General features: G+C 38.6%; 1 protein-coding gene across 1 annotated transcript in view; it reads left to right on the top strand.

Annotated features, from left to right (window-relative positions):
• The first annotated feature begins 2,779 nt into the window (after positions 1–2,779).
• Positions 2,780–11,434, top strand: part of DDX24 (DEAD-box helicase 24) — a 42,336-nt gene continuing 33,681 nt past the window's right edge. Inside the window, exon 1 of the mRNA XM_074235477.1 lies at positions 2,780–2,888. Coding sequence (XP_074091578.1) covers positions 2,861–2,888 — 28 coding nt within the window. The 5' untranslated portion in view covers positions 2,780–2,860. The remainder of the gene's footprint in view (positions 2,889–11,434) is intronic.

Below are 11,434 nucleotides of genomic sequence, written 5' to 3'. Positions count from 1 at the left end.
AAGGTCAGACTGATTAGCAGAAACTGGGCTTTTTTAAAAGAAGGGCTAAAAGTGCTTAAAAAGGAAAAAAAGGAAAGAAAAGAAGCCTAGATCAACATAGATAACAGCAGCATGGACCTGGGGCCATATTGTTTCACAAAAATGGGCTGGATCACATGGATTTGGTTTAGAGAAGAGAACAGAAATGACCAAAAAAAACAAAGTCAAGGTAGGAGTAGAGGAGGAAGAGTGCTCTAACTGGATGGATTTTTTGCTTAAATGAATTTCTGAGGTGGATGGACAAGGTTGGTGCTTAAGGAGAGGCACCTTACTCCAGTTATTCTCTAATGCTCGTGCCATAGGGGTGGCCCCCAGGGAGTGGCACTGTGTCTTCTCCTGCCCCAAAAGGGCTTAACTTCTATGTCCACACTTCCCCTGCTACAGTAGGATGTAGTAAAGGGTTTTGCTTTGTTATGTTTTGTTTTAAGGATGAAAGAAATTTGGGCTTATTTGCAGATTGTGAGGGAAGGAACCAGTAGGAGGAAGATACTGAAAATTAGAGAGAGAAGAAAGAGAGTAGGGGTAATCTATCAGAGAAGAGAAGGTAGTATCTAAGGCTCATCTAGATGTTTTACTTGATGAGAAGGTTGGTGTAAAAGAGTAGAGAATAGGAGGAGGGGCAACATATCAAGGGGTTTTGAAAATAAGTCACTTTGACCCCTACTCTATTCCAATAAGTATTAACCTATTGATATGATTCCATAGGGGTAGTGATTATAAGTTCTATATATTAGGTCCTAGACTTGTGGGCTGCAGATGATAAATTCACTTGTATAATCATAGGAAGCTAACTAGAGATCCCCTACATTCTTGGTCATGTTGACCAAGTCCAGCATGTCAGAGGTGACTCAATGACATGGAATGTCCCCCAACTTATTATTGTACCTCTGGATCACTCTATCCTTGTCCAACTTGAGGAAGTGATCATTTTATGACCACTTAGACACTGGAGAAGCTCCAGGCCTCTCCCAATATAGGACACCTCCCTGCTAATATACCATTTCTGTCACTCAAGAACAAGGTCTATCAACCAAGGAAATTCTATAATTTGTCTGCCTCTTTTGCATATTTGAATATCAAACCCTATAAAAACAAGGTATTAGAAGATCATGAAAGTTTGAGGTGTACTTCATTAGAGGGGACCATGAACCTTTTATAAAGTGCCATTAGTTCAGAACTCTGTTTCAGTCTCTTTTATTGTAGATTGACCAATTTTAATTCCCACAGGATTATGAAATACAGAGAGAATGAAGTGAGAAAATTCAATGAAGAGCTTTAGTTTTCTCAATAAAATACCAGTTATGTTCCTCAGTGGAGAAGGTAGAGGAAAGGGAAGAAAGCTTAGAATGCAATTCTGATGACTTGGAAATGAACTTGGAAAGATTGTTTTGTAGCAGTAAGGGCTCAGATGAAATTAGATAGCAACATCTTCAGGTCCACCTGAGTCTTCCTTTACTTCATTTCATTACAATGGGATGGGGGAGACCAGTCAGTGAATATAATCTGGAATTAGGGTTTAGCAAGAGGAGTTGCCCTAGGAGATGGAAGCAAAGATTCCAGAAAAGTACAAAGTGTAGAAATTAACTGGTTAACCAGAGGGTGGATACTGAGAAGGGTGGAAAGAGAGGCAACTTCGTGGTTGTCCACAGGAACAAACTGCTTAGGTAGTCTGCAGTTTCTGGACCTTTGGGGAGATAGGAAAGACATGCAATCTTACTTGGATAACTCCCAGTTATGCTACCTGTTTCTGTGTGTCTTTGAGCAAATCACCACATTTTTCTGTGCCACAGTTTTACCATCTGTAAAATGAGAAGTTTAAACTCACTGAGCTCTGAAGTCCCTTGTAGTTCTAAATCGATATAGTACTAGTGTAGTGGGTTGAGTATTAGGGGCAATTAGGTGGTCTAGTGGATAGAGCACTAGTCCTGTAATTAGGAGGACCTGAGTTCAAATGTGACCCTGGACAAGCCTCTTAACTCCAATTGCCTCTCCTCCCCCAAAGTGGCTGTTATTATTATTATTTTGTTTTTTTTTGCAAGGCAATTGGGTTAAGTGGCTTGCGCACGGCCACACGGCTAGGTAATTATTAAGTGTCTGGGATCAGATCTGAACCCAGGTACTCCTGACTCCAGGGCCGGTGCTCTATCCACTGGGCCATCTAGCTGCCCCTCCTCCCCCAAAATAGATAGAGCACTGGGTCTGAGCTCAAATATGGCTTTAAACACCAACTACTTCGGGGCAATTTCCTAACCCCTGCATGCCTCAGTTTCCTCTTCTGTACAATGGAGATAAAAATAGCAGGGTTGTGGTGAGGCTATATAAATATTTGTTTTGCCTTCTTAGTCTAACTTCCATTTACTCTGAATACTCCTTGGGTGTACCTAGGTTGAACAGGTAATTGGAACCATTTAAATGTTATCTATCAGCATCTTCAGCATCTTCCCTTCTAGAATTACCTTCCATTTAGTGGGCCTATTTCCAAGTGCCCTCCTCCATTAGAATGTAAACTCCTTGTGGGCAGGGCTGGGTTTGCTTTTCTTCTTCTTCTTCTTCTCCCTTCTCACCCCCAGCTTTGGACGTAGTGCTGGGAGAAGGGCTAGGTTTGTAGATGCTGAGGCAGGGTTGACCCTTGACCCTTGACCCTTGGGGGCGGACGGGAAACGGATCCAGGCTGCGCGGAGCCCGGGGAGGGGAACAGAACCAGCAGCCAATAAAGTTGCGCCGGTTTTGAAGGAGGGGGCGGGGCTTCGTGCTGTCATGGCCGCGCCCATTAGAGACACCCACGTGGTGTCGGTTTGAGGAAGAGCAGGCGGCGGAGACTATGGCGGCTGCTCGGGGACCTTCACGTGGTGAGTTCCCGCCCCCTCCTCCTTGTCCCCCCTTCCCCATTAAAGTCAGGCTGGGATGGGCGCGGGCTACGTTGGAGGAGCTAGGAGGTGGAAAACTGGGGAAGGAGGGAAGGGAGGGAGGGAGAGAAGAAGGGGTCGAAGGAAGGGGCCCTGCCCCGAGCCGCCCCTCCCGGCCCCCGCTGCGGGGCTCCGGGGCGGCCGAAGGGGCACACACCGCACCCAACCCGGAGTCCTTGCTGGGTCTGGGCCGAGCCCAGCTCTCCTTCCCTCCGTGGTGCCCCTGAGGCCCAGCCAGGAGAAAGTGAACTGTGTAAACTGTTACCAGCGCCGGCGTTGGGCCAGTCAATCAATCAATCGATCAATCAATCAGCGACACTTATTAACTACCTACTAAGTAGCAGGCTGTGCTAAATCCGGGGTTGGGGGGGGGTCCAAAAGAGGCAAAAGACAGTCCCTACCCTCTAGGAGATGGGACAGGTTTTGCTTTGATTTTTAATATATTTAATTTTTAAAAATATAATTCTTTTTCCAAGTTCTGGATTCTCATCCTCCGTTCCCTCCCTCGCCCATGACATCAATTATACATTTGAAATCATGCAAAATATCTCCATTTTAACCATGTTGCATAAAAGGCAAGAAAAATAAAGTTTTAAAAAATTGCACTTCCATCTGACCTCAAAGATAAACTTATATTTCAGCTTAATTAGTTTCCTTTGTAATTCTTTTATTACATTTAAGAGCTTTATTCTGAGATGCCATTTAGATCGAATGAGAGAAACAATAGGCAAAAATAAACAAAATAAGCTATATTCTAGACAAAAGGAAAATAATTAAAAGAGGGAAAGCGCTGAAATTAAAGAATTGGTCGGAAAAGGTTTTCTGTAGGAGTTGAAGTTTTGTTTGGTTGTTGAAGGGGGAGAAGGGTGGCAGTATTTGGGAGTAAAGGAGGGAAAGTATTCTAGACTTTGCTTGGAGTACAGCCAGAGAAAATGTCCAGGGGTGGGAGTGTCTGGACCGGCCTTCAGTCCTTCTTCATTTCATTTGACAGATGAGCAAACTGAGACAAAAACGTTCAGTAAATGTTTGAGGCTGAATTTGAATTTAGCTCTTCCAGACTCTAGACCTGCCCTCTATCTAGCTCTCTCCTATAGTCTATTAGACAATATACAAATAACTATGTTCAAATACGTATGTGGCAGGATAAATTAGAAATAAATTGGGAGGAATCAGAAGGAAGGCTCCAATCTGGAGGCCATGAACTTGATGATTAGAAATATTTTGATAATCACATTTTAGATTAACTAGTTTGCTTTGTAATTTTGTCTTCTGGGGTGTCAATTAGGCAGCTAAATGGTTAGAGCATTGGGTTTGCAGATAGATTCCACATTCAAACTTAAATTAATTCTTGGCAAGTCAGTCTGGTTGGTTGAAAGAGTAAAATTGAGATATTTGTAAAAAACAATAAACAAACAAAACCCTAAAGTATTAAATTTTGGGTTCCTTTTTTTTTGTTGTTGTTGTTAAAGCATTCCTTAGTGCTTAGCAGAGTACCTGGCAAATGTTTGATGATTGTCAACTGTTATGTTAAAATAATAACTGAATACTATTATTATTTTAACAAAACTGGACCTTAAAAAAATGATCTCATGTATTTTGTGCATTGAGAGACATTCTAAGTAGGATCCATAGGCTTCACCAGACTGCCAAAGCAGTCCATGGCAAAAGAAAGTTGAGCCCTTTCTCTAAAATAAAGTCCATTCTGCCACTTGTGTACTTCGACTTAGATTTCTCCCAGGATGCCTTCTGAATCCTGAAATTTACCTTAAGCTTTCTAACCATATTTTGCTGCAGTCAACACCTTTCCTCTGGCCAGCCTACTTATGCAGTTTATTATAGGATGTGGAGTACATAGATACATGAAGAAGATACTGAATCTGGGACATGTTCAGTGTCTTGCCTTCTGTGATAGTGAAAGAGCTGGAATTTGAATCCTGCCCTCCTGATTCTCAAGCAAATTCTCTTGTTTTTTGGGAAGTTATTTTATTTTTTCAGTTATTCAGAAAGATAGTTTTCAACATTCATCTTTTTGTTACTAATTCTTTTTGATTTTTAATTTTTTCCCCCATCGTAAAATCAAGTTTCAACATTTACTTACAAGAACTTGAGTTCCAAATTCTCTCCCTTCCTCCCATCCCACTCCCCCCATTGAGAAAGCAAGTTACTTAGTGTAGGTTAAAAATGTGTAACCTTGAAAAAACTACTACAGTAGTCATGTTGTAAAAGTAAACATATACTCCCACACACAGAAAAAAAGAAACATCAAGAAAAATAATGTAGAAATGAAGTATGCTTCTGTCTGTATTCAGATAGCATCAGCTCTGTCTTTGGGAGAGATGGCATTCTTTATCATAAGTCCTTCAGAGTTCTCTTGGGTCAGGGCGTTGTTGAGAGAAGATAGGTCAGTCACAGCTGATCATTCTGCTGTATTATCGCTACTTTTTTTTTTTTAAGATTTTTGAAAGGCAGATGCTTGCCCAAGGCCACACAGCTAGGTAATTTTTAAGTGTCTGAAGCTGGATTTGAACTTAGGTACTCCTGACTCCAGGGCCGGTGTTCTATCCACTGCACCACCTAGCTGCCCTGTTGCTACTTTGTGTAAGGAATCAGTATTCATCTTTTTATAAGCTTTGGAAATTCCACATTTTTCCCACCTTCTTCCCTTTCCTCCCCCTTCCCTATTACAGCTGATTTAGGTGCTACATATACAATTATGTTTAACATATTTCTGTATAAGTCATGTTGTGAAAGAAGAATCAGAACTAAAGAAAAAATGAGAGAAGAAAAAAGCATAGAACAAGTTTTAAAAAGTGAAAATAGTATTCATTGAATTTACACTCTTTAGTTTTTATCTGGATGTAGTTAGCATTTACCTCACAAGTCTTTTAGAATTGTCCTTAGTCATTGAACTCCTAAAAGGAGCTAAGTCTGTCATAGTTGATTATCATACAGTGTTGTCAACAAAGTACTCTTATTGGTTCTATTAATTTAAGGGATAATCTTGGCATCCTCCACCCCCAACCCACTTTCTGACTTTGGTGACTTTGTTATTCTGCTACCTTTTTGTTCACTGCTTCTCAGAGAGCGGTGCCCTTTATTTTCTTCTTCCTCTCTCAACCATTCCTGTCCTCCCTGGGTATTTGGTTCTTTAGAAGAATGCCATTTTTGTCTAACTACTCTAGTTCTTAAGCCATATATCCAGATTTACCAAAATCCCACTGCCTCTCTCCATGAAACATAGTCCACAATGGAACTCTTTAGGGCAGGAATTCTAAACCTCGTAAAATCTATGAAACCCTTCCCACAATAATGTCTGTTGACTACATTCATAACAAGGAAGTGCTAAATTTCAGCTAGAGGTTAATGAAAATAAAGATGTAGTTTTTTTCTGTACAAATTTATAGACCCATAGATTTAAAGACCCATCTTCTACCCCTATTTTAGGGTATTTTGCTGGAAACTGAGACATTTCAGTAAGTCCTATGTTTATTAAAACTTTGTATTCTTGGCTATGCTGGATTATGGGAGGAGGACAAGTTAGCTGAAGGTTTTGACCACTTGGTTTTATGGGAGCTTAGATTCTTTCTTACCTCTGAGCCCATAATGATAAATGCCTATTGATTGATTGTTGGACTGCACTGAACATTCATGTAGAAACGACAGAATAATCAGATTTGCCATTCTGTGGTAACAGGCATTAGGGCGTCAGAGAAGAGAAAGAAAGATCAGGCAGTGTGCTTTAATGAAAAAATTATTGGATTAAATAATCAGGAGACCAGAGCTATTCTGATCCTGGTTCTTTGACTGGCTAGCTGGGTGACCTACAGCAAGTCATTTAGAAAAGCAATGAGGGACTTTAGCAGACTTAAGTTTGAATCCTGACTCCTGCCTTTATTAGCTATGTGATCCCAGGGCAAATCTCTTAAATTGAACTCAGTTTCTTCCTCCATAAAATGGGGCTAAATGTGTTCATTCTAACTAAACTTTCTGGATTGTGATGAAAATTATATAAACTTTAAATTGATGCATAAACAACAATAATAAACTTACTTGGTCTCAGTTCCCTCATTTGTAAAAGGATGGTCTTGCACTAGGTGATCCTCCCAGGTCTTTTCAAACTTGTGACATTCTTTGATCCTGGGATATAGTCATTCATAGAGGTTGTCCAAAGTCCTCATGTTACAGATGAGTAAATGAAGTCTTAGAAAAGTAAGAGACTTGTTTAGGATTGCATACAACATACAACAGGTGACATACAACAACCACATTGAGTAGAGTTGATGTTCTTGCCACTTTACTGATGAAAACTGGGAAATAAAATACCTGTGACCTTGGGCAAACTGGGAAATAAAATACCTGTGACCTTGGGCACATTAAAGGGCAGAGCTGGAGCTAAAATTCAAGTTAATAACAACCTAAAAGCAGTAGCCTAATGTCCTTTCCACTTTGATGTCATATTGTATGGGTTTCAAATTTTGTTGATAGACCTATTGAGGCACAGTAGTTGATATACTGAAAAGGTCTATCTCTGCCACTTTCTAGCTGTTTGATCACTTAGTTGAGTCCCCTTCAACTTTAGTTTACTTATCTAGAAAATAGAAGGCCAGCATATTAGATGAGATGATCTTCAGGGTCCTTCCTTAACAGGAGTGTGTGATAGAGTGGTGGACTTGGAGTAAGGAAGACCTGAGTTTAAGTCTAGCCTCAGACATCTCCTAGCTTTGTAGCTTTGAGCAAGTTATTTAACTTGTTTGCCTCTGTTTCTTAAGATAGGGTTAATAAAAGCACCTTCCTCCTAGGGTTGTTTTGAGAGTCAGATGAGATAATAATTGTAAAGTACTTAGTAAAGTGCCTGATGCATAGTAAGTATTGTATAGATGTTAGCTGCTACTATTAGCTGTTACTATGATTATTATAAATTGATTCAGGCAGAAGACATGCTACAGGCAGAAACTGCTACTATTAGCTGTTATTATGATTATTATAAATTGATTCAGGCAGAAGACATGAACCTTCTCAATTCTTTTCTGTGCATGGGTACAATGCAGAGGTTGCTCTTGTTTGGGAGGTAGGGAGAGAGTTTTGGTTTAGAAGAAAAGATTAAAGGCACATAAACTTTTTTAAAAATTAATTTATTTTTCAAACTACATGCAAAAATAGTTTTCAATATTTGTTTTTCTTCTTTTAATTAAAAATTAAAAAAATTAATTTTGTTTGTTTTTTTAGTTCAGTTTTTGGTAAGATTTTAAGTTCTACTTTTTTCTCCCTCTCTTCTTTCCTTCTGCCCTCCCCTTGATGATACATAATCTGATATAGATTATCTAAGTTTAACTATGTTAAATATATTTCCATATTAGTCATGTTGTGAAAGAAGAATCAGAACAAAAGTGAAAATACCAAGAGAGAGAGAATTAAAAAAATAAAAATGCATAAAAGAGATTAAAAAATGAAAATAGTATGCTTTGGTCTGTGTTTAGACTCCATAGTTCTTTCTCTGCATATAGATGATATTTTCCAGCATAAGTCCTTTAGAATTGTCTTTGATCATTGTATAGCTGGGAAGAGCAGAGTCTGTCATCATTGATCATCACACAATGTTGCTGTTAATATGGACAATGTTCTGCTTCTAGCTTATTTCACTCAGCATCAATTCTTGGCTTTTCTGAAACCTGACTGTTTATGATTTCTTTTCTTTTTTTAGGTTTTTTTTTTTGCAAGGCAAATGGGGTTAAGTGGCTTCCCCGAGGTCATGCAGCTAGGTAATTATTAAGTGTCTGAGACCGGATTTGAACCCAGGTACTCCTGACTCCAAGGCCAGTGCTTGTTTATGATTTCTTACAGAGTTACAGTACTCCATCACATTCATATACCATAATTTGTTCATCCATTCTTCAATTAATAGACATCCCCTTAGTTTTCAATTCTTTGATCTCTTTGGAATACAGACCTAGTAGTGGTATTACTGAATCAAAGGGTATACAGTTTTTTTGCCTTACGGGCGAAAAGCCAAATTGACTCCCCAGAATGGTTGAATCAGCTTGCAACTCCAACAGTGCATCAGTCTCCCAGTTTTCCTACATCCCATCCAACATTGATCATTTTTCTTTTTTGTCATATTGGCCAATCTTATAGGTATGAGTTGTACCTCAGAGTTTTTTAAATTTATTTTTCTCTATTCAGTACTGATTTAGAGCATTTTTTCATATCACTATAGATACTTTTAATTTCTTGCTTTGAAAATTGTTCATGTCCTTAGTAGACTTTTTCTCAAATGGAGAAATGTTTTGTATTCTTAATTTGATTTAGTTTTTTTTTACAGTTTTTTTACAATTTTTACAGTTACAAATGAGTCCTTTATCAGAAATGGTAACTGTAAAAATTGTTTCCTAACTTTGTGCATTCTTTGGTTGCATTGGTTTTATTTGTGCAAAACCTTTTTAATTTAATGTAAACAGAATTATCCATTTCATATTTTATAATGTTCTCGAGCTCTTGTTTGATCATAAATTTCTCTCTTTCTATTAAATTTTATAAATTTTATCTTGTTCTCTTAATTGGCTTATGGTCTCACCCTTTAAGTCCAAATCATGTACTCATTTTGACCTTGTCTTTATCAGGTGTGAGATGTTGTTCTATGCCTAGTTTCTATCAATATTATTTTCCAGTTTTCCCCATCAGTTTTTGCCAAATAGTTTTTTCCCCCAGAAACTGGAGTCTTTGGGTTTATCAAACAGTAGATTATTATACTCATTTACTACCTTATTACTGTACCTATTCTATTTCATTGATCCATCACTCTTATTTCTTAGCCAGTACAAACAGTTTTGATGACTGTTACTTTATATTATAATTTTAGAACCAGGTATGGATAGGCCACCTTCCTTTGCATTTTTTTTTATTAATTTCTTGGAGCATAAACTTTTTTTTTTTAGGTTTTTCTTTTTGCAAGGCAAATGGGGTTAAGTGGCTTGCCCAAGGCCACACAGCTAGGTAATTATTAAGTGTCTGAGGCTGGATTTGAACTCAGTACTCCTGACTCCTGACGGTGCTTTATCCACTATGCCACCTAGCTGCCCTGCCCATAAACTCTTGATATCAAAGAGAACATGACAAGTAAATAAGAAAGATGTAAGCAGAATGCCTCAGGAGCTTTGAGGAAGGCTAGATCACTCCAGCTGAAGGAGGAGGTTGGATTTGAACCGGGGCTTAAAAGATGGGTAGTATTCTAACTGCTGGAGTTAGAATAGAGGTTGGGAGAGATGTAGGGAAGAGTACTGAATAAAGAAAAACTTGGGGGGGGGATCATAGCATGTGTTTGAAAGATGTTGAAAAGACAAGTTTGGCTGAAGTGTATTGTCCATGAAAGAGAGTGAGAATTAAACTGGGCCAGTACCTTGGTTTTAAGATTGTAGAAGCCCCCTGGGTCTGTATCCTGAAGAGATTATGAAAAAGAGTAAAAACATCACTTGTCCAAAAATATTCATAGCAGTCCTGTGGTAGCAAAGAATTGAGTGAATGTCCATCAATTGGGGAATGGCTGAACAAGTTGTGGTATATGTACATTACAGAACACTATTGTTTTATTAGAAACCAGAAGGGATGGGAATTCAGAGAAACCTGGAAGGATTACATGAACTGATGCTGAGTGAGATGAGCAGAACCAGAAGAATGTTGTACACCCTAACAGCAACATGGGGGTGATGATCAACCTTAGTGCACTTGCTCATTCCAATCAGGGACAATTTTAGGGTATCTGTGATGGAGAATACTACTTGTATCCAGAGAAAGGATTGTAGAGTTTAAACAAATACCAAAGACTATTACCTTCATTTAAAAAAAAAAAGGTTGTCTTATGTACTGCATAATTTTACTATCTCTAATATTTTATTTTCTTCCTCAAGGATATGATTTTTCTCTCAACACACTCAATTTTGATCAAGATATAGCATGGAAACAATGTAAAGATTATCAGACAGCCTTCTGTGGGGGAAAGGGAAGGGAGGATGGGGGAAAAATTGTAAAATTCATAACCTTACAAAAAGTGATAGGTAGAAACTACTATTGTATATAATTGGAAAACAAATAAAATATTCATATAAAAAAAGATTTTAGAAGATCTACAATGCAAAGTTAAGGTATCATGAGTAAGGAAGGCGGAGTTGGCTATTGGGTGGGCAGTGGTGAGTACCAGAATTTGAAACTGAGAGTCTTGGTTCAGATATTCTCTGTTACTTCTTGGGCAAGTTAATTGAGTCTCAGTTTCCTCATATATATAAAATGAAAAGGCCCCTTCTACCTCTAAATCTATGATCTTAGAGTTTGGGTTTTATTTTATATTTGGTGGGGAGCTGTTGAAGGTTTTTGAGCATAGAAGACACAAAATTAGTTCCACATTTATGTAGAGAGGGTGAGTTGGAGGAAAGTGGAGCTGTTGAGGCCTCTCAAAAAGCCTTTGGAATAATCTCAGGAATGCACTAGAATGGTTGTAG

This window comes from Macrotis lagotis, chromosome 4, assembly GCF_037893015.1.
Source record: "Macrotis lagotis isolate mMagLag1 chromosome 4, bilby.v1.9.chrom.fasta, whole genome shotgun sequence".
Classification (NCBI taxonomy): domain Eukaryota; kingdom Metazoa; phylum Chordata; class Mammalia; order Peramelemorphia; family Peramelidae; genus Macrotis; species Macrotis lagotis.
This window is presented reverse-complemented; position numbering and strand designations above follow the sequence as displayed.